Source organism: Uranotaenia lowii, chromosome 2 (genome assembly GCF_029784155.1).
Source record: "Uranotaenia lowii strain MFRU-FL chromosome 2, ASM2978415v1, whole genome shotgun sequence".
NCBI classification, from domain to species: Eukaryota; Metazoa; Arthropoda; class Insecta; order Diptera; family Culicidae; genus Uranotaenia; species Uranotaenia lowii.
The window spans coordinates 360038148-360063147 of record NC_073692.1 but is presented as its reverse complement, the minus strand read 5'-3'; the positions used below and the strand labels follow the sequence as shown (position 1 = coordinate 360063147).

The 25000-nt window shown below is 38.8% G+C and overlaps 4 protein-coding genes and 1 long non-coding RNA gene across 8 annotated transcripts; 4 read left to right on the top strand and 1 right to left on the bottom strand.

Moving 5' to 3' along the window:
* The first annotated feature begins 3939 nt into the window (after positions 1-3939).
* LOC129746851 (uncharacterized) lies at positions 3940-4567 on the top strand. The gene is made up of 2 exons (XR_008737385.1): positions 3940-4213; positions 4274-4567. It is a non-coding gene; the product is annotated as an uncharacterized LOC129746851 (long non-coding RNA).
* Positions 4568-4917: 350 nt separating this feature from the next.
* On the top strand, positions 4918-13309 carry LOC129743110 (uncharacterized). Its single transcript, XM_055735070.1, has 8 exons — positions 4918-6008; positions 6067-6652; positions 6714-7639; positions 8658-8921; positions 8984-9751; positions 11138-11374; positions 11433-12264; positions 12320-13309. The coding sequence occupies exons 1-8, from the start codon at positions 5785-5787 to the stop codon at positions 13214-13216; spliced, it is 4734 nt and encodes a 1577-aa protein (XP_055591045.1). The 5' UTR covers positions 4918-5784; the 3' UTR covers positions 13217-13309.
* Positions 8194-10089, top strand: LOC129746850 (uncharacterized). 3 transcript variants are annotated; one of them, XM_055740753.1, is made up of 4 exons: positions 8194-8328; positions 8658-8921; positions 8984-9922; positions 9991-10089. In XM_055740753.1, the coding sequence occupies exons 2-3, from the start codon at positions 8683-8685 to the stop codon at positions 9882-9884; spliced, it is 1140 nt and encodes a 379-aa protein (XP_055596728.1). In that variant the 5' UTR covers positions 8194-8328; positions 8658-8682; the 3' UTR covers positions 9885-9922; positions 9991-10089. The 3 variants fall into 3 exon arrangements, with proteins under 3 accessions (XP_055596728.1, XP_055596727.1, XP_055596729.1); XM_055740752.1 differs by having other exon boundaries at positions 8984-10059; XM_055740754.1 differs by having other exon boundaries at positions 8220-8320; positions 8984-10059.
* A 332-nt stretch (positions 13310-13641) lies between the features above and the next one.
* LOC129746366 (zinc finger protein 28-like) lies at positions 13642-16197 on the bottom strand. Of its 2 annotated transcripts, XM_055739993.1 has the most exons (4): positions 15538-16197; positions 15156-15321; positions 14352-15092; positions 13642-14292 (listed from the first exon to the last, which is right to left on the bottom strand). In XM_055739993.1, exons 1-4 carry the CDS (start codon positions 15789-15791, stop codon positions 13705-13707), a joined length of 1749 nt encoding a protein of 582 aa, XP_055595968.1. In that variant the 5' UTR covers positions 15792-16197; the 3' UTR covers positions 13642-13704. The 2 variants fall into 2 exon arrangements, with proteins under 2 accessions (XP_055595968.1, XP_055595967.1); XM_055739992.1 differs by having other exon boundaries at positions 14352-15321.
* Positions 16198-18678: 2481 nt separating this feature from the next.
* LOC129743109 (uncharacterized) lies at positions 18679-23514 on the top strand. Its single transcript, XM_055735069.1, has 4 exons — positions 18679-20224; positions 20579-21079; positions 22301-22442; positions 23438-23514. The coding sequence occupies exons 1-4, from the start codon at positions 19223-19225 to the stop codon at positions 23512-23514; spliced, it is 1722 nt and encodes a 573-aa protein (XP_055591044.1). The 5' UTR covers positions 18679-19222.
* Positions 23515-25000: the final 1486 nt, after the last annotated feature.

Sequence of the window (25000 nt, the reverse complement as noted above, 5' to 3'; positions counted from 1 at the left end):
AGAGGTCAAAACATTATTTAAAGATTGCACAAAGAAACATTTCAACCTAGCAAATTCAGTTGTTTTGAACAAAAATTAACTTTTATTGACTCTCGATTGCGTTAACTCTCTCCATATAAAAACTATTACAAATAAAAATTGTCCGAAACAAAAATGGCTCAAAAAACTGATTTCAAAATTCTTCAAGCAAATGTGCAAAGTTTCGTAACAAACAAAGCAGAAATTCAAAGAATTTTGTCTGGAGATGGTTTTACTGCTGCCTTACTGTCAGAGACATGGACTAACGAAAACTTTGAAAACACCAATAAATACAACTTTCCCAATTACCACTTTGTACCGCATTCTCGAAACGACAATTACGGAGGAGCGGGCATTTTACTTCAAAACACTCTAAGCTATCAGAGATTACCAACACCCCAACACCTTTCTGCGTTAACACAAACAGTTAGTATTCGAATCACGCAGTTGGATTTAATACTTTGTTCGGTCTATGTTAGCCCATCGATCAACATAAATGATTTCGAAACCGACGTCCAAGCTATTTTCACAAATCTGACGCAAAATACAAAAATCATTCTTGGTGGTGATTTCAATGCTCACCACACAGACTGGGGAGATGATATATGTGATGCAAGAGGAGAGAAACTCGTTGAAGCAATAAATAACAGTAATTTATTGGTAGTCAACAACGGTAGCAAGACATACATCCCTTTACAACTGAACCAGCGATCTACTGCTATTGATGTTACTCTGTTGTTGTTGTTGTTGTATTTTGCGTTTATTTGGCCTGAGGAGCAAGGCCTCATATCGCCATGATGTTACTCTGTGTTCAGCGAGTTTGATAGATACGGTACATTGGAGGGTTTTGGATTATGGTATTGGAAGTCACCATATGTGTCTGGAAATTTCGTGGAAAAATAATTCAAATTTCAACAATAAACACTTCTACAACAAAAAACTTATTCGCCAAGAAGTGGCTGCATTAGAACACTACGACTTCGACAACTTTTCTGAACTTTCGTCCAAAATGAATAGCATACACAAGTCAAGCAAAATGAAATGCAAAAACACCCCAAAGTTCTGGTGGTCCGACATTGTAGACAAGGCATGGAAGGACAAATCTGAGGCAAGAAAAAAATTCAATCAGATCTCTACAGTAGATAACCTCTTAGATTTCAAACGAAAGGCAGCCATTTTTCAAAAGAGGAAAAGAGATGAGATACGCAAAAAATTCGAAGAGTTCTCCAATGAGTTTAACCCTTTCACTAGTTCGAAAGAACTATGGCAGAAAGTGGGACGTTTAACCGGCAAACGTTTCTATAAAAAAGAAAATTGTCTATTACATGATGACGAAGCTATGGCTGAGGCGTTTCTGGACACACACTTCGGATCACACGACCCACAACCGTATGAAGAACCACTTAATTTAATTACAAATGGCTTGCTTGTTAAGGAGTCGTGGCACAGAATTCTAGCTTCCAAAAAGAAGACATCAGCTCCTGGTGAAGACCACCTTTCTTATGAGCTACTGGCTCATTTCAAACCCGTGGTAACTGAAAAGATAATATCCTTGATCAACGACATGTGGATGAGGGGAGCCCTAGAAGAGAGCTTGAAGGTAATAAAAGTAATTGCCAAACCCGGTCGTGACCAGAGCACCGCTGCAGGTAAACGTCCAATCTCATTAGTACCCACCCTAACCAAGATAGCTAACACAGCAGTATTGGAACGTCTGCAGGACTTTCTTGACGTTAACAAAATACTGCCAGAAACCTCTTTTGGTTTTCGCAAAAACTCCTCAACAAATACCTGCGTATCGTTTGTCCTTAACTGGCTGAAACAAAGCAAGCGAGACAAATTCACAACGGCCATGATATGTGTCGATCTGTCAAACGCTTTCAACGCGATCAAGGTGGAAAAATTGGAAGAAATTTTAAAACATATAAAAGTTCCACATGAAGTGCTTCGTTGGGTTATGTCGTTCCTGAGAAACAGGACAATAAATTTTCATATGAGATACAAGACGCTATCAAGGACAATCAATAACGGTCTTCCACAGGGGGATGTCTTGTCACCAACCCTGTTTAACGTCTATACAATTAACTTACACAGAATCGTACATCCAGATGTGATGCTCGTTCAATGTGCCAATGACTTCGGGATTCTTATTCGGGCAAAGCATTTGCAAACTCTCAACGAAATCGGAGAAGCATATTTAGCCAATTTTGCAGAAACTGCCAGAACACTAAACTTCTCTATTAACCCAGAAAAAACGAAAACAATTCTGTTCCAACACGGCAACAAACAGCTAAGTGTACATCTCAATGGTACTTTGTTGGAATCGGTAAGATGTCACAAGTACCTGGGCATAATTTTTGATCGCTACCTTAGTTTTGGAATACACATAAAAGAACTGCGGTCGAAAGTACAAGACCGCTTAAACATGATCAAGGTACTCAATGGGGTAAAACACGGCGCCCATCCGGAATCGATGATTAAAATACACAGGGGACTCTTCCGGAGCATAATGGACTACGGTAGCTCAGTATACAACAACTCCTGCAAAAGCAATCAAAATATTCTAGCAGTGGTGAATAACCAATGTCTTAGAAAGGTCACGGGAGCTACAAGGAGCACACCGAGAAACGTGCTAGTCGCTCTAAGCGGTCAAGAGCCCGTTGATCTTAGGCACGCATATATTGCTTCGAAGGAAATATGTCGACACATGTCAAGAAACAATTTAATCGCTCGTCAACTGAAAACAATCGAACTACCAGTTGATGTAAGTAAATGGCACCAGTACACCTACCAGGAAAGGATTTACTGGACGAATAAAGAAGTATTTGACTGTATCCAATCGACCGAACGCTTCGAAAATGTGCATGGTGTAGAAATTTTCCCTACTTTGGAAGGATTATCGGGTTCAAAACAAAACTCAAACCCCATGAGGCTGAAACAACTGGCACTCTTCGTTATGAATGGAAGATATCGAGGTCGTGGTCGTATTTTCACGGATGCCTCAAAGGATAGAAACGTCTGCGGTGTTGGAGTCTTTGTTGAACAAACAAGAACGCGGTTATCTCAACGTCTCGAGAAGGAAACCAGCATTACCTCTGCAGAGTTGATCGCTATTCTAAAGGCAACGGAATTAATTGAACAGCAGTGTCTCGAAGGATCCGTCATCTACACCGACTCGCAAGCATCTTGCATGATGCTTCTCGATGCACTAGAATCCAGGGAAGTCGAAAGCATTTTTGTAAAAATCCTCCGAAGTTGCTCAAAAAACCGAATCACCATCCAATGGATACCAAGCCACGTATCGATTGGAGGAAACGAAGTGGCTGATGCATTAGCAAAGCATGGTCTCCAGTCGAATCAGGTGATTAACAATATGTACATGCTGGCTGACGGATTCAACTTTTTAAAGAAGTCTCTTGCCGAACAAACTACAGAATGGTATCAACGTTACTCGTTAGAAAAAGGAAAGACTTTTTATTCCATACAACCAGATTTTTCCACGATTCCATGGTTCGTGGGAAAAGATTTAAAAGGAAGGGACGTCCGGCTCCTGAATCGCTTGATGGCTGGCCATGACTTCTCCAAGTATTGGCTAGCAAAAATGAAAATTCGGGACGATGCTAACTGCGAATTATGCCAAGAACCTGAAACTTCAAATCACATAACCCTCGCTTGCCCACGTTTCGAATCATCGAGATTAAAGTACGACTTCAACAACAAATATTCGAACTTGGAAGAACTATTCAAATCAAGAAACATATCGCACTACGAACAAATAACAAAATTCTTGAGAGAAATCAAAGCAGATTTATAAATTATAAAAAGCTGCAACACAGGGCATATAGTCTAAGTTACTGGCCCTTAATCCAGAACTGCCCGCAGGCCCTTTTAAAACCTTGAGCGAACAATTCCGCGCGTAGGGTTGTGGTTGAGCCAAAAATTTCTCGCGTAGGGCTGCGTTATATATCAAAAATTGGGGTCTCAACGATTAACGTGCATCTTTCCAGTCAGCTGATTGCCTGATTGCACACATACATGAGCGCAAAATCATAAACAAATGAATACAACACACGGTTGATTATTTTAACGACTTTCTGCTTGTGAGTGTTAGTGATCCAAGCAGGCCTGAAATAATCTCTTAGTTTTCAACGGCCATTTTGTCACAAGTTGTTTCAGCAGCAGCATCGTGATGGAGGTAATTTTTGTTAGATATTGCTATTAAATATTTTATGTTAACCTTCAATTTTTATTTCAGGTAACGGAAAAACCAATTGAGTGTCTAGAGCAGCTGAAGGATTCCTGCCTTTGCGTCCATCAGGTGTGGACGAGTACTGAAGATGGATCGCAACACCTGCCGCTGAAGTGCCATGAAAAGCCAACAGCTTCCGGACGGGTGCGCCCTGTCGTTCGGATGTCACCAATTCCTCGCTAGCGGTGATAAAAAAAGTGTGGTATGAAAGCAAATGTGATTTTTTTATTATATACATAACTATGAGAAAGAAAGCTAGGATTGTTAAAAAATATTAAATAAAAATTAGAGAAAATTAAATTCTAACATTTTTTTTTTTTTTTGAAAATCATCCCCTACCTCCACCAAATAAAAAAACACGCACACGAATGCACTCATGCACTAACACACAAGCATGGAGAAATCACACCAATACATTCAAACCATGACAGATGTCAACGAGAGCTGTCATTTTGAACCGGGAAAACTGATTCAAGTAGAATCGGTTGGGCCATTAAATGCTTGAATTCAATGGGAGGAATGCTTGAAGAATGCTTGGAATCCAAGCATTCTTTCAAGCATTCCAAGCATTTATTTTGTTAAGCGGGTGCTGGCAGATCATCGATGTTGCATACACCCAAAATAATTCTCACTTAAAAAATAAGTGACATCTGTAGTAAATTCTCGCCATACGTAATTTCATTTGAATTTTAAGTGATGGGTCAAGTGAATTCATTTAAGTGACCGGTCAAGTGAATTACACTATGACGTTCGAGTGAAATTTATCTGAATTTCTAAGTAAGTTTCTAGTTAATTATCTCTCGCGTTTTTAAATAAAAGAACATTTATAGAACACCACTTTGATTTCAAATACTTACATTACGCTTTCGCCATAAATTTATTGATTGGAAAATTCCATCGTAATCCCAAGGCAGATCGGTTACTGCGGATAGTGCCACTTCTAAATCTTCCCTGCTGCAAACCAGAAAAATCTGTCCAGATCAATCCACAAGCTGAAACATGATAACGCCTTTAAATAACTTTTTCTTAAATCACGTTTAACACAAACTACCGCCAAAATCGCCTAGTAAAAAATCGGAAAAATCCAAATCCAGAATAAGCTTTAAACGCTGCTCTTTAGAATTTGCCATTTTGAACTCTGAAAATAAACACAAATACAACCCGACATTCACTTGAAATTCAAGTGATGGGGAAGTGAATATTTTTTCTCACTTCAAATTCAAGTGACGACTGAAGTGAATGTGGATGAATTCACTTGAAATTTAAGTGACTGCCGAGTGAAATGTATATGTCGCACTTGAATGGAAGAAAATCACTGGATCCTTGTTTTTAAGTGAAAAATCATGTGTATTTTAAGAGTGAATTTGGGTTCAGTGTATAAGCAGTTCAAGTAGAAAGAAGAAGAAGAAGAAAGTTCATAAATCTGCAAAGTGCTTTAATGCAAAATCATTTATGTAAATTAGCTGTTTATTCTCTATTCTAGTAAAAACTATTAGTAACAAGGCACCTGAACGACCATGCGTTACTGCTGTGTTCCGGATTGCTCGACAGAACTGCTTCTTAACGATTGGGCGGCTCACTTTCCTCGGGATGAGGAACTGCGGAGCCTTTGGGAGAGTGCAATCCAAATTGGAACCGGGCAACTGGTAGCGGCCAATGATAATCTTGTGGTATGTCAGAAACATTTCCAACGACGACGGTCATCGAACGAAGCCTTCGGGGAACCCGTTCTGTTTGAGAGGTGATTTCATTTAAGTACAATTATTGAAGATTGATTCAAATATCTAGATTACTTTTAGGAATGGCCTTCTGCTCGAAGTGGTGCGTTGCCGTTTATGCTGTCAAGCAGACGTAGCCGGATGCATGTTCGATGGACAAAGTCAGCTGTCATCTCAATGGACGGTTCGAGAATTGGCTGAACAGTTGTTTAAATTGTCCACTGATTTACATTCCAAGAACTATTTCTGTGAACGATGTACAGTTCAAATCGATATAACTTATGCTTTCCAGAAGCTTATCGAAGAAGCTAACTGGAGGCAAATGACATTGAACACCAAACTTCAAGATTACGGAATCCAATCGGCTGGGATTATTCAAGGGGAAATCAAAATTGAACCAGTTTGTCTGGTTGAGGCTGATTCATTTGGTTGTGACCGAAATGAGTCTCAAATTCCTCCTTCTGTTGATGATTTTGAGCATGTAGAGCTGAAACCAACTATAGTGTCAGAATGCAGTAACAATCTTTCTTCCAATCCAGAAAGTCGGAAGCGGGAAGAAGAAGAAGAAGATTCTGAACCATTTGATTCCGATGACAATGATCCAGATTACGAGGCAGAAGCTCAAAGTGATTCAAGCAATTCGAAAAAATCGAGGAGAAAACGAAAAGTAGGATGTTTGTTACTATAAAACTGCAAAGATTTATAATTTAAATCATTCGAATTTTCAGAGAATCCCTCAGGAAAACAAAAGTCCTGCAGGCGTGAAAGTTTTCAAGGGACAGCGCTACACAGTGTGCAACTTATGTGACAGTCTTTTCAGACATATAAAAGACGTCATAGAACATTTCAGCACAGTCCATCCGGGAGTGGAGTATCGCAACTTCAAGTGTGATATGTGTGACAAAGTTTACTTCACTGCCAAACAACTTCGAGATCATAAACGAATTCACGATGGCAAGTTCAAATGCGATGAATGTGGCCAGCTACATTGCCATCAAGCGGATTTGGATCGGCATGTTCATACTGCTCACGGTAAGGCACCGAAAGAATATCTCTACGTTAACTGCGAAGTGTGTCAGAAACGGTTGCTGAAAAAAAGCTACGACAGTCACCTCTTCTTGCATACCGGAGAGCGTCCATATGAGTGTGAAATTTGTGGCAAAACATTTGTAGCCAAAAGCTCGGTAGGTAAGCATCAAAAGAAGGCTCATTGGGGCAAAAATAACGAACTTAAAACCTTTCAATGCAAATTGTGCGATACAAACTGCACCGCTGCCTCTGAACTTGAGCAGCATGTTCGCCAGAGCCATTCGGACAAGATATTTGCCTGTCAACCGTGTGACAAGGTATTTCTATCAAATCAAGCGCTGAAAAAGCACATTAAAACGCACGATACGATTTGTGCTGAATGCGGTGAAAAGCACGAGTCACTGCACAAACTTAACACCCATCGACGGGATCATCACGGGGTGCCGTTGGACAAGGACCAGTACCTGTGGTGCGAAATATGCAACAAGGAGTTCTTCACGGTGAACACCATGAAGTACTATCAGCAGCATATGGAATACCACAACACCGGCAATCGAGTCACGTGTGACTTGTGTCCCAAGTCGTTCAAAACGTTAGCGTCTTTGGAAACCCACAAACGATATACGCACGACTAGCCCGCGTTCTAGGTTGGAAATGTGATGAAGTTTTCAAATGGCTATAAAATAAAATAACCTTTAACTTATGTAAGAAGGATTCTTAAAATAATATGATTTAATTTTAAATTTTTTAAATAAATTTCAGTTATGAATATGTGCTTTGATTCACTTGATTTGAATGTTCAGACGTAGCGCTGCTACAAAAAAAACTCCCCCAAAAAGTTTTTTTCTTTTATTTTCCGCTTAAAGATCGCTTGTTGAATATAATCGTATACATGAAATTGATGACCACTTTCAATTGCGGCGTTCTATTTCCATACAATATTAAAAAAATTCTTTTCTAATTTTATAAAATTCCTTGAGGATCCTCAAATTTAGATTATGTTGTCTATAACGTCATTGAATATTTAATAAATATTTTTTCCCCATTCGCATATTAAATGTTCTCTCTAATCCGCTATATTCGTCTAATATAATGAAATAAGAAATTATTATATAAATCAATATTTTTAACTGTCGAATAAAGTGCTGTTTTCATTTGCATCTCGCATAGCTGCCGATTGCCGCTTTTCATCGAAGAGTGTAAAAGTAAAGCAAAACTTGGTTGAGTGTTGCGTGCAGCTTCTGTGCAGGAAATTCCGCTTTAAATAGGGAAAAATCTTTGAAACGGCTTTCGTTTCCTGTTCGAGGTAAGAAGGTAATTATTATTGTCTTAATGATCATAAAAGAAATAACGATTCTTTAGATTGATGAACATTATTACCAATTATTTGCGGCCACTAGCAAGAGAAAACATGAATATTGTTTTCTAGTCGAACTTGTGTGCAACATTGCATGCTCAGGTAGCACGCAAACTTTTAAGCTGCTATCTCGACTTGCATAGTTTTTCCTCAAAAATGAGTATTTGTCAATCGATGTGTTGCATTTAAGTTTTTGTTTTACTTCATTTTGAGTAAGCTCATGTTACTGGGTACTTGAATAGAGAATTTGAAACAGCTCTGGAGCTTTTTACTTCTTTCTTCACAGAAACCACCGTACCCGAAAACGTGAAATGCGTTGCTGTGTGCCGAATTGTTTTCTTAAATCTAAGAAGCACGAGTTCATAGATTTACCCACGGGCAAGGAGCTGCGGGAACGATGGTTGAATGCCGTTGGCGTTGGGACAGGTTATGCGCTGACAGCCGAAAACCTTCCAAGCTCCACGATCTGCATATGGCATTTCATGAACAGTTCGCAGAAGCTGGGCAGCGATAGGTCCGTCATCTTCCTAGAACCACTACGATTCATGCGGTGAGATTGCTAGCAACTGTGAAATTTAGGACATTTTTTCTAAACTCTATATATTTTTTCAGAGATTCTAGGGTCGTTGAAATACAAACGTGCCAATTGTGCTACCAATTTGAATGCAAAGAGGAAATGTTTCCAGCAGCGTTGTGTGCATTGTCGGAGAACGTGACAGAAAAGCTTTTCAACTGGAGTCCTGCCACTGCCCTCGGTGAATATTTGTGTAGCGAGTGCACCATCAAACTGGATATCACGCAAAATTTTCTAAAGCGTGTCTTAAAGAGTCGAAGGGAACATGAATTTGATATGCAAAAAATTTGTAAGAGTTTCAAAAACAAACGTAAAAGTGGAAAAGTTAAAGTTTTACGAACAGAAGTTGAGCCATTGGCATCACTTGGGAAACGAAAAGTGTCTCGGTTAGAAGAAACAAACAAAACAAAAGATGAAATTCCCGGAAGTGCGCCTAATTGCGTTAAGATATCTGCAGAGGAAGTTAATACGAGTAAAGATGCGATCGAAAATCATGTAGGAACTGAATCAATGGAAGATACCAAAGATTTGGTATTGGAAGATATTCAAATTGAGTCCACTTCGCTTAACTGGTTGAAAACTGAAAATGTATCTGACTGTGAAGACGTTCGACGTTTGATAGATGAAACTCCAAGTAATAAAACCAATACACATGTGCTCAAGAAATCTAAAACTTCTCGAAAGGCTGAAGCCGATTCGGCCGAGAATTTAGACAATGACACAATATGTTACCTCTGCCAGAAGGATTTCCTGGAACCGAAGAAATTGACCAAACATTTTGTATTCGACCATGCCTATCACGAGTCGTATGTGTGTATAGTTTGCAATAAGTCGTTTGATGCTCTGAAAAGCTATAACTCACATATGTGGAAACACAAAACGGATCCAAATTTCGAGAATCTAACGAATGTTTCCGTCAAAGCCGAACCTTTGAGTTGAAGGCTTGTGAAAACGTGTTTGATGCTTCCAGACAATAGGTAAGCTAAAACTTATCATCTATTCTTCCAACGTTATCCTTACTGATTATTATGTTTTCTTTTTTAAGGGAAACTGAGTCGTGAGTATCACGTTTTAAGAAAATTATGCCTGTCGACATTCTTTTGCAAATTAAACATAAAAGCTATCATGTTCAGTCAGACCATGACATTGTTTCAAATTGTGTACCAATTCCTCAATCGAATTCTTCGAACATTCCGATTTGCAAAGCTACCAAGAAACTTGATTTCGATTTTTTTTCCACACGAAGATTTAAGAATGTTCTATTTGTTCCCAAATGATGCTGCTGAATCTCACTTTCAAATGGCTTTTCTTTGGCACTGTTGCATTGTGATCGCGCAATTCCATCTAAATTGATGATAAAAAACGGCGAAATACTACAATTGGCGATCCTGCCAGTTGTAACCTGTCAAACTTGTTTCTGGGTAAGTTAAGTATTCAAAGATAAAGTATGAAAAAATGGCTACTCTCATATGAGCGTGTAACTTGTGTTTACCAACAAAGAGCTTCATCGGCGTTTAGAAGAAATTTTTTTTAAATAATTAAAAAAAATCAATTTATTTCAATTTGTTACTTACAAAAGGTAAGTTATTAGTTATTCCTCAGAGCTACAGGAGACTTGAGTACTATAACATCAAATGTAAATATTTATAAAACGAGGTCTTTTTAATTCGTTCAAAAAAGTATGAAGATAAAAATGTTAAGAAAAATAGAGCACTGTTTAAAATCGTGTTATGAAGAATTATTATCCCGAGAAGAATCTGAAACTCAAATCGATAGCTAACTTTGACCACAAAAGATCAGGAGTTTATTTTCATTTATCTTTACTTTAAGAATTTTAAGGATGGTGCATAAATTTAGGGGTAAAGACAGTTCTAAAAAAATTCACTTTTTTTAATTCCAGTAAAACTTTATATCCATATTATCTCCTGTCAAAACAATCTTCAGAGCATTTTTAAATTCCGAATTTGTTATAAGATTTTGAACCAGATTGATGACGAAATTATGACCTAACCTAAAAGAATTAGGTAGTGTTTTTCAGTTAGTTAAGCTAAAAATTAGCAGAGCTTTTTATCTGCTAGCTCTCTAATTTTTTTTAAAAATTTTTTTTATTAAATTGTTTCTCAACATAAAATTAAATTATTTCTCAATATGATTGAAAACTTCTTTTTAAAATGTCTACTATTCCATCACAGAAGCATGATCCAGTGTTGCGTTCCTTACTGTGGCGCGACCAAGCTCAAATCGAATGAAGTATGTGCCTTTCCTGCGGATCCGGTGTTGCGAAAACGTTGGAAGACGGCCATCGAAGTGGGAACGGAGATGTGGATGCGCGATGAACAACTTCTGGAGGATGCCCTCGTTTGCCGGAAACATTTTGAAGGAGCTCAATATTCCGGATCGGACTTTCGAGAACCCACGCTGTTTTATAGGTTGGCATTATTAGCAAAGTCAAGCCTGACCTGGAAAATAATAAGCTCTCTATTTCAGGGAAAATGTTCTATTGCGCATAGCAACCTGTACCTTGTGCTTACGGTTCGAATCAATCGATTCCTGTTTCAAAGCTAATAATCCGATGTCTTTCGGGGAAACTCTTGTCGAGCTAGCTCATCGGTATTTTGCAATATCCCCGGTGGAAGATATCGATCGGCCAACTGATCCTGTCATTTGTACTCAATGTACGGTTCAAATTGACATGACACACAGGTTTGTAGAACAAATTAATGATTGTCGCAAAATCCAACAAGCAATTGAACATAAAGTTGAAAGCCATAAGTCTGATGATTTACGTGTTCACACTAAAAGAAAGCGATCGACTTCTTCCGAGCAAAATGATTTCGCCAAACCATTCGTTAAAAACGAACCCCTGGAAGATGAAGAGGCCAGTAATTCTTCAGATTCGGTGGAGCCCGATCAGAGTAGTACTGCTACAATTAAACCCATTGCCAGACGCAAGTTATACCACCTGAGTAAATGTTTTCTGTGTAACAAGGACATGGCCAACAGAGAGAATTTGGTCAAACATTTGACGTACGAGCACAAGTTCGAGAAAAGCTACGAATGTCTGGATTGTCAGATGAAATTCTCTACATTGAGGAAATATAATATTCACCTTGGCCTGCACCAACCGGAAGGGAGACCCTTCAAATGTGAACACTGTGCAATTAGATTCCAGCTACTGTCCCACAGATTGCATCATGAGACTAATCGCCATGGTATTGATCATGGACTAAACAAACATGATCACTCTAAACGCCGTCATAGCTGTGGATCGTGCCATAGAAAGTTCTTCAAATCGGAAGAGCTGGAACAGCATAAGTTGGTAAGGAAATTCATAATATTTTTCCATTTTTATTACTATTATTATTATTTTGTAGAACGAACATGGACAGGCGCTGGTGCAATGCAACGTTTGCGGCAAACAATTTGCTGCTAGGCACCTTCTCGAACAACATGTTCGAATACATTTGCATCCGCACAAGTGCAAGTTTTGCAAGTGCCCATGTCGAACCGAACAAGATTTGCTCGAACACTTGAAAGAAGCGCATTACGAGGAATCGAAAAAGCTTATCGCTACGTGTCGATACTGTAATCAGCAATTCAGCAACCGCAAGCTGATCACTAAACATTTGCAAGCGCAACCGTCTTGTAACCCACGTATTCCCCCGGTGGCTAGCTGGAAAAGGAAAGGCACTGCGCAGTATCCTACGTGCAATCTGTGCCCAATTTCATTCGACAATCTCACCGATCTACATAAGCATTTCATGGACATCCATCCGTCGACGCAATTCGAAACCTTGCCCTGCGGCACCTGTCATAAGGTGTACTTCACACGAGTTCAACTCAATTTTCATCAACGAATTCACGCGGACATGTTCGGATGTCAGGAGTGTGGCAAAACGCACTACCGCAAAACGGCCCTGGAATCGCATATGAAAATTGTACACGGCCATGGGGACGCTAACGAGCGGCTCGTCGAATGCACCCTGTGCCAACGGAAGCTGAGGCCGCAGAATCTGCAAGCTCACATGCGAAAGCACTCCCAGGAGAAACCTTTCCAATGTGATCACTGTGAGATGAAATTTGTTTCCCGTTCGTTTTGTATTCGACATGTGAAACGTGTGCATCCGGAGGAAGGCCAAACCGATGTGGCCGGGGATAAAACTGAAATTAAGATTGAACCTGATGATGTTATGGAGCAAACAGAATCTCAAAGCCCTGATGTTACAAGAGTTAAGCCGGAAATTCGATTGAAGGTTGAATGTCAGGACTAGTGGAAAAAGGGTAAGTCAAGTCAAGTTCATTTTTCAATCGAAATGCCATATGTACCATATGCCATCAATCGTTTCAAATTAACACGAAGAATATTAAACCGAAATATGTTAAAAATAATCTGTATGTTATAGAAGCTTCGAATTCCCTCTTTAACAAAGGAAGTACCTTAAGGATTTAAAAATGTTCTACAGAAATGCATCAACAAAGCTTACAAACACTACTCTTATAAAAATGCGCGTCAAAATAAATAACATTTCATGTCGATCAGTTTCATTGTCTCACAAGTAATGGGCAAGAACAAACGATTCATGTCTTCTTTAGTAACGCAAAATTTGTTCGGGAAATTCAATTTTTATGCCCATAGTGTTGCCGTAAGACGTTATTCCAGGTCAAAAATAGAATTTTGTAGATACTTGGTACCGCCTTAAAGTTACCGTTTATTTTTTCAACAATTTTTGTCTTCCTATTTGCTACAGTGGCACCTACATTAAACTCCAGCCAACGGGTCCATTATCCCGTGCACGGTTCTCAAATGGGACTGCAAACACTTGAGTTTGTAGTGGGGCTTTCCGCATTCCTTGCAGCAGAACCGATCCGCGTGGATGCGCATGTGCGTTTTCCGACTGTCCTTGGTAAAAAATATCTCCTCACACTTGTCGCAGGTGTACCACACCAGCGTCTCATCCGGGTGTTTGCGGTCGAAGTGGCTTACCACTTCCTTGGAGCGCTCGAAAGCCATCTTGCAAAGATTGCACACGGCAACCGTACCCTTGCCGTGGAATCGTCTACTGGCCAGGGTAAACATCTTCCCGCGGCATTTTGCCTGGGAAATGTTATGCTGTTCGAGCAGCGATCGATTGCCGAAGTTTTTCGAACAGCTTGTACACTTGAGGACTTTTTCTGGATGTTCGTCTTCCACGTGTTCGACTAGGGCTGTATCTTCGTGGCACGAGAAATCACACAGATCACATCCATACGCTGTCTTATATTTTTCCTGGTGTTTCAGTAACATTTGAGGCGAAATGAATTTTTTCTTGCAAATTTCGCATTTTGTTTTATTCAGTTTGTGCGCTTGCTGCAAAGAAATGAAATTTAATTCAAATGAACTCAAGCAAAAGAATATTCCGAACTCACTATCTGATGTCTGCGGAGGTCTATCCACGAGCGAAACCGAGACTGGCACAGGTTGCAATTATAATTCCGCTCCCTAATCGATCGTTCTACCATCAAACCATGATAGATGCCATGCCGCAGTGTTTCGTGCCTCTTCCGTTGAAAAGCCGTGTGGAATTGCATTTCACAATGGTTACAGCTTTGAAGTTTAATCGTTTTCGCCTCATCATGCTTTGAAAGGTGTGCATTGTAGCAGTAGATCGTTGGTGAAACCTTCTGACACAAGTCACACTCATAGGACACCTCGAATTGGTGATGGAAACGCAAATGATAGGTCAAATCGCTCTTGGTAGATAAATTTTCGCGACATATGTAACAAGTTACTGAAGCTATCGAACCGTAAGCTCTTTCGTAGCGTGAGTATCGTGAAGGTTGGTATTCGTGGCCACCATTCTGTACTTGCAGCGGTAATTCTTCGTAAAACTCTTCCTCCGGCTCTGTGCTGTCAGCTTCAGAGAAGAGCGGTGAATCCGTATCTGCGTTTGTAATATATTCCAGTTCATTGTCCTGGCTATCCTGTTCCCCTTGCAGGGAGTCACCCGATCCAGTTACTGCGGGCTCCATTTTACCGGTTTCCTCGTTTAAAACCATATTATCATGCTCGTCTATGTCGATTTCAACCAGAAGCACATCTTCGAACTCCACTTTGTGCTTCTTCATCGCTTCCCTGAGCTTCTCTGCCCGTTGACGAGCCTCATCGATCTTTGCCATGTAGGAACTTACTATGTCAATATTAACAAGGCAGTTCGTACAAAAGAATATTACCTGGTTTTCGCTCAATTTGGACGTCACCGAGCTAAAATATTTCTCCACCAGATTTCGTAAAGTTCTTTGGTCCGATCGCAACGAAGTGTTGCCCTGGTGCATGCTTTTTGTAGTATCAAACGTTTGGCACATGAAGCAGCTGGCCACTTCAATTTGATTACCATTTCTGCAAAAAAAAAAAAACAAATGAAAGATAGTGATATGAACATTTAAAAACATTTGGAAACTTAAAAAACATTTTTGAAAATTAATCAACGATCAATGAATTTTTCATTTACAGGTATGCTCACAATAAAATTACTCATTTTCATATTTTTTTGCAAATGTTCACTTTGAATTGTGCGTGTAACACCGAGGTCATGTTGTTGTTCTTGCTCTTTACCTTACAAATATGGTCGGCTCCTGATAATCGTGATCACTCGACGGCTCCGAGGACTGAGGTTTTCCGTCGTTCTTGATTTGACTCTTGAAGTGAAGCCGACATATGACATCATCGTTCTGGTATCGGTCCTCCCACTGACCGGTTCCCGCCTGAATGGCTTGTTTCCAGCGCGTCTTCAGATCCGCATCCTGCGGCAAACTTGTCACCATTTTGGTCGACGATGAAGTGCATTGCGGCACACAACAGGTTGCCATTGTTGGTGCTTTCTCTGTTTCGAAGGTTATAGCTCCGCTATTTTTTTACCGCTTTTAACTAGATTTTAAAAAAGCCTTCAACATATGCTTCCACTTATTTAGAACTTCCGCACCGAACGAAAAACACCAACAATGTGGTAGGTAGCTGTCATTTTTCTCTCAAGCAAAGCCCAAGGTTAATCACATGTAGGTACACCCTAAACAGCTCACATCTACCCTGACGCCTTCTTTGATGTTTATTTTTTTTTCGAGTGTTGACGTTGGTGTTGCTTTTATGATTTAGTATTTAATCTAGTATAAAAGATATGAGATTTCACTGTTCACAAATTACGGGACAAAAATATAATAATCAGAACAAACAGGAGATGTGGTTATGTTATTTGGGGAATGTGACGTGTTTTCAATGTTCTTGCCAGACTGTTTGTTTATTAAATCATAGAGCGTTGCCAGTTTGTCTGATAGCTGTGAACGCAAAAGATTTTGGTTGTTTCGTGGTGCTAATACACTTGTGTTAGAAAAATTTGATTTCAATATTGATTGCAACTTTTATATCAGACTAATCAAATTTTGTTGGAATTTAATCGTGTCAATAAAGGCTTACGTTTCAAAGCAGATTAAGCTCTTACGGAATTGTTTAGATGAAACTGTGTATTTTTTTATGTAAGGGAGAGGACCAGTAGTTGATCTATTATGGTAATTACCCCACGTTACTATACGCTTTCAGGCTCACCTGCACTATAAATTGAAGTGATAGTTGATTGCTGATTGAGCACTTTATTCCAATCGGGTATTATATAAAAGATATGTTTTACAGTCAACTGAACAGCGTAGTTGAGAAAATTCGAAGGGTGCATTCAAATCCATTTGGGCGACTTCAACGCAAAGATTGGCTCCGACAATGAGGACCTTGAGCGCATCATGGGGCACCATTGCCAGATGAGTGGAAATGGAGAGCTGTTTGGAGAATTTTGTGGCAACAACAACATGGTGATAGGTGGATCGCTCTTCCCCCATCGACCAGCACATAAGATCACTCGGGTATCCCGAGATGGCCGAACAGAAAATAAAATTGACCACATTTGCATCAGCCAAAAATGGAGAAGGAGCCTTCTTGATGTCCGCAACAAACGAAGCGCAAACATTGCATCTGACCATCACCTCTTCCTTGGTGAGATACGACTGAGAGTCGCGCGTGTCCAGCGGCGAGAGGAGAAAGTCGGAAGTGAAAAGGCATACGTTGAACAGCTTGAATCCCGAGCCTCGGAACTGCCGACAGACGAAACAGTCGAAGAACAATGGTTTAGAATCAAGAATGCCTTCATCACGACTAGCCATGGTACTCTCGGTAAAGTCTGTGGAAGAAGAAGTGAATGGTTGTCGGATAAAAGCTGGAGTATGGTCGATGACCGGAGAAAGGCGAGCCAAAGCAGCCGCCCGCTTACGATATGCGGAGCTGGAAAAGGCAGTTAAACGAGCTTGTAGACGAGACAACAGAGCCTGGACAAACTCCCTAGCCGAAGGGGGAGAGAGAGCCACCGCCATTGGAGATATCCGATTACTTTATGACATTTCTTGCCGCCTTAGTGGTGCAAGGACTAATGCAAGAATGCCGCTGAAAGACCGAGCAGGTCAGCTGTTGACAGATTGAACAGATCAGCTCAAACGATGGACTGAGCACTTTTTTGCTCGCACAAAGACAACAAAACATGCAGAGCAAACTCGACGACCTCACCGAAAGCTCGAAAAGCATCGAAAGTCGATGGAAACACCTGAAAAAGACATGGAAACACGGATCAGAAAAGCTCGATTTGTTTTTGCGAGTATCCGAAGCATCTGGCGCTCTCACCAGATCTCTCTACGAACTAAAATCCGAATCTTCAACTCAAACGTCAAATCCGTATTGTTGTACGGGTGTGAAACTTGGTGCACATATGCGGTGACGACGCGCCAACTGCAAGTTTTTGTGAATCGTTTGCCTGCGGAACATCATCCGCGCTTGGTGGCTCGACAAGTGGATCTCAAACATGGAACTACATCGCCGGTGTCATCAAAAGGAGTTAGAAATCAAGATTTGGGAACGTAAGTAGAGATGGATTGGGCCCACGCTGCGAAGAAATGAAAATGAGATTTGCAGAGATGCCTTTGACTGGAATCCAGATGGGCATAGAAGAAAAGGCAGTCCCATAAGCTCGTGGCGGCAAAGTCTAGCCGCTGAAATCCGCACAGTATACGAGAACCTTGGCTGGCAGCAAGTGAAGACGCTGGCTCCAGATCGCCAGCAGCGGAGATCTTTTACCTCAGCCTTATGCGTCGGTCAATCAGCGCCTGATCCTTAGGTAGGTAAGCATCTACTCTATCAATCCGCCATTTCATTTCAATCTTTAATTCTTCTTTCAAGAATTTTCATCATAACGTTCTCCGCAATGCCATTAAACTAGCATATAACTGTTGTGTCCAACTGGGCACACTGCCTTAAAACAGAGAAGATCGAAAAAAGAAGAATAAACAGAGAGGTGATGCAGGTCATTGCCTTTTGATAACTCTGATCATCAACAAGTGTTTTTTTACTTATCCTAATTCGGAAGATCTTAAATATTTCAACTGGCGACGAGGAAAAATCTAAGTCTAGTGACTCCGTATGTGGTGGATTATTTTTTTTTGCGAAGTTTAACAGCAACTGCTGTTCGGAAAAAGTGAAACTAATTAAGTGAAGCTAATTGGCGATATTTTTTTTTGGAATTCACCTCACAGAAGCAGTAAGTAGGAAAATTCCTAAGTGTGAAAAAGTGTTTAAAGAATCAAGCAATTGCTTACATCATTACTGCTGATTGGCGAAGTATAAAAATCAAATTTTAACGACCGAAAAGCTGTGTATTTTAATCAAAAATTGGTGAAAATAAGAAAGAGTTAACTCCATTTTGAATCCTTTTACGATTACAATTGTAACGAAAAGAATGTGTTGATCGAATTGTACCATTGTGAAAGAACAATAAGTTTCAGAAATTTTAGTTTCATCTTATTACATCTTATTATTTTTTGGTTTCGTTTTAGATCTGCGGTGTAGAGGTAACTCACTTGCTTACCAGGAAAGTGCTGGAGAGTGAGTTGCAAGCATTCATCTGAACTCGAGTGTCCATCCAAGTGGAGGAGTTCATCTATTCAAGAGTTCCTTGTGGTTGAGTGAGAGCCGTTGAGAATAGTTCGACGATACGCGGGAGAAAATTAAGGGTTTGTTTACAAACCAAAAGGAGTGCTTTTGTGCTGAGTGGCCAACGGTGCGTCCAGTGGTGTATTTTGCAGGCACTATTATTGATATTAATTTATCCTGCTCAAAGGTAAGCCGCTTAATTTTCATTTTTTTGAAGATTTTTTTTGAATTTCATTGCATTCAGTCGATTTATTGAACAAAACTCTGTTATAAAATTTAGACAATGACTGAATCGCGACAAACTTTGAGTTCTAATTTGGCAACCTCGATAGAACCTTACAGACGAGGAACGTCTTTCTCGGATTGGGTTGAAAGATTGGGGTATTGCTTTATGATTAATAAAATCTCGGATGAAGATAAAAAAGCTCATTTTATAACTTTAGCTGGACCTTACATCTTTACTGAATTAAAGCTACTTTTTCCGGGGCCGGGTGCTTTGACGGAGGCTCGTTATGAGCAAATAGTAACTGCATTAAAAACGCGAATCGATAAAGTTGACGATGAAGTATCACAACGTTTGGCATTCAGCGGTCGTTTCCAAGAGCCCGGTGAATCAGCCGAGGATTATCTTTTATCCCTTAAATTGATGGCTGAATTTTGTAATTTTGAAGGTAAAGAAAAGACAATTCGCGATCGGCTATTATTTGGGGTAACAGACATTCCTTTAAAACAATTACTCATCAAAGAGCCGGTTTTAACATTGAGTGTAGCAGAAAAGATCATTGCGGGTTACGAATTAGCCAGAAAACATACAAAAATGATGGAGCAAAGTCAAGCTCAAACAGCTGCAGTTGGAGTAGTCGGGGCCATGCGTGTACCTATTAAAAGCCGGTTAGGTGTTAGACCAACGCGTGAACCTTATCGCTCAGATAGAAATTACGGGCATAGTTCTAACAATTTTAAGCGACGGTATGATCAACCAATTGATAAAAAACGATTTTCGGGACAACGCAGACCAGATTATGACCGTATTACCTGTACATATTGTAACAGAAAGGGACATCTGGTACACAAATGCTTCGAATTGAAAAACGCGAAAAGGGATGCGGTAAAATATGCGGATGCTGTAGAACCGGAAAAATTGAGATCATCTACGGATAAACAATTGAGCGAGATGCTAAACCGTTTGAGAGCTGCGAAATCTGACTCGGATAGTGACTCGGATACAGGTGATCTTCAATGCTTAAATGTGACGTCCATTAATAGAGTTAATGATCCTTGTTTGGTAAATGTCCTTTTTTTTTTGTAAATCCTTTATTTGAAACGGCTCATACCTTAAGGCTTTAAGGAGCCAAACTCGTTTTTTTAACAATTTATTTCTTAGCTTAACACTTTTATTTTTGAGGAAAAGAGAGATAGAAAGGGAAACATGAAAATAAAAAGATTCATAGGCGAAGATCGATAGCTTTAAGGAAAAGATATATTTCGAACATGTAGTCCAAGTCAAGCATAGCCAACACATCTCTCACCGGAACGTTGGGTGGCTTTCCTCGGGCCCGAAGGGAGTCTATAAAATTCGTTCTGGCGATAAGGTGGACCTCACACGACCAAACAATATGCTCGATGTCATGGTAACCAGGTAAATGTCCTTATAGAAGGGAAAAATATGCAAATGGAAATAGATTGTGGGTCGTCGGTGTCGGTAATTGGGAAAAAGCAATATTATGGGTTATTTTCTGTTCCTTTAAAGAAATCATCTAAACAGCTTATAGTTGTAAACGGTGGAAAACTTTTGATTGAAGGGGAAGCTACAGTGAACGTACAATACATGGGTATATTAGCTAAATTGAAATTAGTAGTACTTAATTGCAGCAACAATTTCTTGCCTCTTTTAGGTAGATCATGGTTGGATATTTTCATACCTAATTGGAGAGAAACATTTACTAGTAAAATTACTATTCAAAGAGTGATACAAGAAGATAGGGATAAAATTATATCAGATTTGAAACAAAAATTTAGCAACGTGTTCATTAAGGATTTTTCCACTCCCATAAAAGGGTTCGAAGCTGATCTCGTATTAAAATCTGACAACCCTATTTTCAAAAAAGCCTATGAAGTTCCATACAGGCTAAGAGAAAAAGTTGGACAATATTTGGATAGATTAGAAAAAGAAAAAATAATAACACCTATAAAAACTAGCCAATGGGCATCTCCAATAGTAATTGTTATGAAAAAGAATAACCAAATAAGGTTAGTTATTGACTGTAAAGTGTCGATCAATAAAGTATTGATTCCACATTCTTATCCTCTACCAACTGCACAGGACTTATTTGCTAAATTGGCGGGTTCTAAATTTTTTTGTACGTTGGATTTAGAAGGAGCATACACCCAACTATCCTTATCAAAAAAATCAAGAAAATTCATGGTTATCAATACACACAAAGGTTTATTTGAATATAACAGACTACCTCAAGGGGCATCTTCCAGTAGTTCGATTTTCCAAGAAATTATGGAAAAAATCTTAGCAGGAATTGAAGGTGTGTTTGTTTATTTGGACGACGTTTTGATAAGCGGTTCTAGCCTCGAAGTATGCAAACAGAAACTGTTTTTGGTTTTAGACAAGCTGAACGAAGCTAATGTGAAAGTCAATTGGGAAAAATGTAAATTTCTCGTTACCAAATTGAACTATTTAGGGCACGTTATAAGTGAAAATGGGTTATTACCGTGCTCTGATAAAATATCAACTATACAAAATTCCAAACCACCAACAAATGTGACTGAACTTAAATCTTTTCTGGGACTGATCAATTATTATCATAGATTCATACCAAACCTATCTACAAAATTATATTGTCTTTACAATCTTTTGAGAAATAATGTAAAGTTTATCTGGGATTCAAGTTGTGCTGAAGCTTTCCAAGAAAGTAAACAAGCTCTGATAGCTACAAATTTTTTGGAATTTTATGATCCAAATAAACCTATTGTTGTAGTATCAGATGCGTCTGGATATGGTTTAGGTGGAGTTATTGCTCATATTGTTGATGGAGTAGAAAAGCCTATTTCTTTTACATCTTTTACTTTAAATGAAGCTCAGAAACGTTACCCTATACTCCACCTGGAGGCCTTAGCATTGGTATGCACTATAAAAAAATTCCACAAATATTTGTATGGTCAACAGTTTATTGTATACACAGACCACAAACCATTGGTTGGCATTTTTGGTAAAGCTGGTCAGAATTCGATATTTGCTACAAGATTACAACGTTATATTTTGGAAGTTTCAATATATGATTTTGAAATTATGTACAGACCTTCTTCCAAAATGGGAAACGCTGATTTTTGTTCGCGTTTTCCATTGCAGCAAATGGTGCCATCTGATATTGATGTCGAGGTTATACGGAGTATAAATTTCAGTAAAGACGTTCCGTACGATGCAAATAAAGTTGCTAATGAAACTAAGAACGATAAATTCCTACAAGATGTGATCTTTTTCCTGCGAAACGGTTGGCCAGAGAAATTGGAAAAGCGTTTTGTTGACGTATTCTCAAATCAGCATGAAATAGAAATAGTTGACGATTGTCTTCTTTACAAAGACAGAGTTGTTATACCGCAGTTGTTACAGCGTAATGTATTAAGGCTTCTACATGCCAACCATGCAGGGATTGTTAAAATGAAGCAATTAGCTAGACGCACTGTCTATTGGTTTGGTATAAATACAGGTATTGAAAAATATGTATCAACTTGCGATGTTTGTTGCAGTAGACTACCGGTACCCAGGCAGAAAATTCTGTCTGAATGGACACCTACAACAAGACCGTTTAGCAGGATACACATAGATTTTTTTCATCTTTTCAATCATACATTTTTGTTAATAATTGACAGTTTTTCGAAATGGTTGGAAATTGTATGGATGAAAAAAGGAACAGATAGCGGAAAAGTACTTAAAAGATTGGTGGAATATTTTGCAAGGTTTGGTCTTCCTGATGTTTTGGTGTCTGATGGCGGACCTCCATTTAATTCACACAGCTTCGTTGATTTTCTAGAAAAACAAGGCATAAAAGTTCTTAAAAGTCCTCCATACAATCCTTCAAGTAATGGACAGGCAGAGAGATTGGTTAGAACGGCAAAGGATGTTCTTAAAAAGTTTCTACTAGATCCTGAATATGCAGAACTCTGTTTGGAGGATCAAATAAATTTATTTTTATTCAACTACAGGAACATATCGACAAAGGATGGAGAGTTTCCATCCGAAAAAGTTTTTTCATTCAAACCTAAAACAATGATAGATCTATTAAATCCTAGATCAAATTACAAACAATCTATGACGCAAGCTTCAGCAAAAGTTGCTGAAAATAAAAAAGGGGAAAGAGGTCAAGTAGACCCTTTCAATAAACTAAACGAAGGGGAGGCTATATGGTATAAAAACTCTAATCCTAAAAATGACGCCAGATGGCTTAAGGCGATTTTTATTAAAAGGTTTTCTCTTAACACCTTCCAGGTACAAGTTGGAAGCGTTCCTATAATGGCCCATCGTACACAGATCCGGATGCCGGTCCATCAAGAAGATTCGACTAGGCCAAACGTTCGTTTTAAGTCGATTGACAATCCTGCTGAACCACCGCCAGGGTTGAGCAGTGATGAGGAGTTCTTAGGATTTCCTGAGCCCAAGGATGAAAAACGAATGAAACGCAAAAGAAAGGCGACTGATTCTGGAAATATAGTGTTGAGAAGATCTAAAAGAAATAAGCAATCTAAAACAACAAATTCAGATTATGAATATTTTTAAAAACAAGTTTAAAATAGAATTAATTTTGTAAGGAATGATTAAAGTGAAATACAAATGTATAAGAAAGAATAATAATTAACTATGTAAAGGGGAAGAGCTGTTGTGTCCAACTGGGCACACTGCCTTAAAACAGAGAAGATCGAAAAAAGAAGAATAAACAGAGAGGTGATGCAGGTCATTGCCTTTTGATAACTCTGATCATCAACAAGTGTTTTTTTACTTATCCTAATTCGGAAGATCTTAAATATTTCAATAACAACACAGCGACGCATCTGAAAAAGACCTACGCACACTGACGCATCTGAAAAAGACCTACGTGTTTTCACTTGCCCCAATAAATGGGATAAATGTATACTTCGATATTTCTTTTTGTCGACATAACTAATATTTTTTTTGAAAATATTACTTTTTCCAGAGCACATGAAAGTTGAACTGTGGTGATATTCGTTAGGATTTGACCGGTGTTTCATTTTTGAAAATTAAGATTTAAAGTAAAAAAGACACATAATTTTTATTAAGGTTTTGTTTGTATGATAATTTCCAGGAAATAAAATGAACTCATGAAACCATCGTAGCCTGAACAGATTATTTATTTTCAATCTATTAGATTTAAAAAAAATCTGCTTATCAATTAAATGTTATTAAATCTTAAAAATATAACGTAATCCTAAATGAAATCGCAGATCACCACCAACAATGTTCAGGAAATTTAGAAATCAGAACTGCTTTAATTAAAATCTTTAAAATAATGGGTGGTTATATCTAAACATATGTTTTCCTCTTTTCAAAACCAATCGTTTCTTTGATTCATTGGGTTAAAGTTCAAAGGAAATCATTTGCATTTTTTGCTTGAATAAAAAAAAAGAATTAGCAATACACAAAATCACCAGATTTAATGCCATGTCAAGTGCTGTTGGGAACACTTTAAGTTGAAATGTGTAAAGTCTATAACTTAAGTATCAGGCGAAACTTTTTGGAAATGATTTGGTGAAAATATGGATTTTAATTCAAACTGTCCCGATATTAAAAACAATATAACAAAACGAAATAAATCTACTGAAGGGAATGCAGCAAATGAAACCTACATATTATCAACATACAGTTATTTATTTAACAAGTTACAAAAATTGGATTTTAAAAGACCCGTTAAGTTTAAATTCTTTGGTTTAATTCTGATAGAACTAAGCGAGACGATTCGAATAAAGGGAAGGAAGGGAAATGTAAAGAAAACTAGGAAAAATTGAAAATGGAGTCCAAATTGAACATGGTAAGACG

Bases quoted from the DNA above. Each gene is read 5' to 3' on its own strand.
- LOC129746366 (XM_055739992.1), bottom strand. From the start codon at position 15,791: ATGGCAACCTGTTGTGTGCCGCAATGCACTTCATCGTCGACCAAAATG. The intron at 15,322-15,537 runs GTAAAGAGCAAG...TTTTTTTTGCAG, and splicing joins GAGCCGACCATATTTGTAAG to AAATGGTAATCAAATTGAAG. The intron at 14,293-14,351 runs GTGAGTTCGGAA...ATTTCTTTGCAG, and splicing joins ACCTCCGCAGACATCAGATA to CAAGCGCACAAACTGAATAA.
- LOC129746850 (XM_055740753.1), top strand. From the start codon at position 8,683: ATGCGTTGCTGTGTGCCGAATTGTTTTCTTAAATCTAAGAAGCACGAG. The intron at 8,922-8,983 runs GTGAGATTGCTA...ATATTTTTTCAG, and splicing joins GAACCACTACGATTCATGCG to AGATTCTAGGGTCGTTGAAA.
- LOC129743109 (XM_055735069.1), top strand. From the start codon at position 19,223: ATGACTGAATCGCGACAAACTTTGAGTTCTAATTTGGCAACCTCGATA. The intron at 21,080-22,300 runs GTTGGACAATAT...TTTCCATTGCAG, and splicing joins CATACAGGCTAAGAGAAAAA to CAAATGGTGCCATCTGATAT. The intron at 22,443-23,437 runs GTTGGCCAGAGA...AACACCTTCCAG, and splicing joins GATCTTTTTCCTGCGAAACG to GTACAAGTTGGAAGCGTTCC.
- LOC129743110 (XM_055735070.1), top strand. From the start codon at position 5,785: ATGCGTTACTGCTGTGTTCCGGATTGCTCGACAGAACTGCTTCTTAAC. The intron at 6,009-6,066 runs GTGATTTCATTT...GATTACTTTTAG, and splicing joins GAACCCGTTCTGTTTGAGAG to GAATGGCCTTCTGCTCGAAG. The intron at 7,640-8,657 runs GCACGACTAGCC...CTTTCTTCACAG, and splicing joins GAAACCCACAAACGATATAC to AAACCACCGTACCCGAAAAC.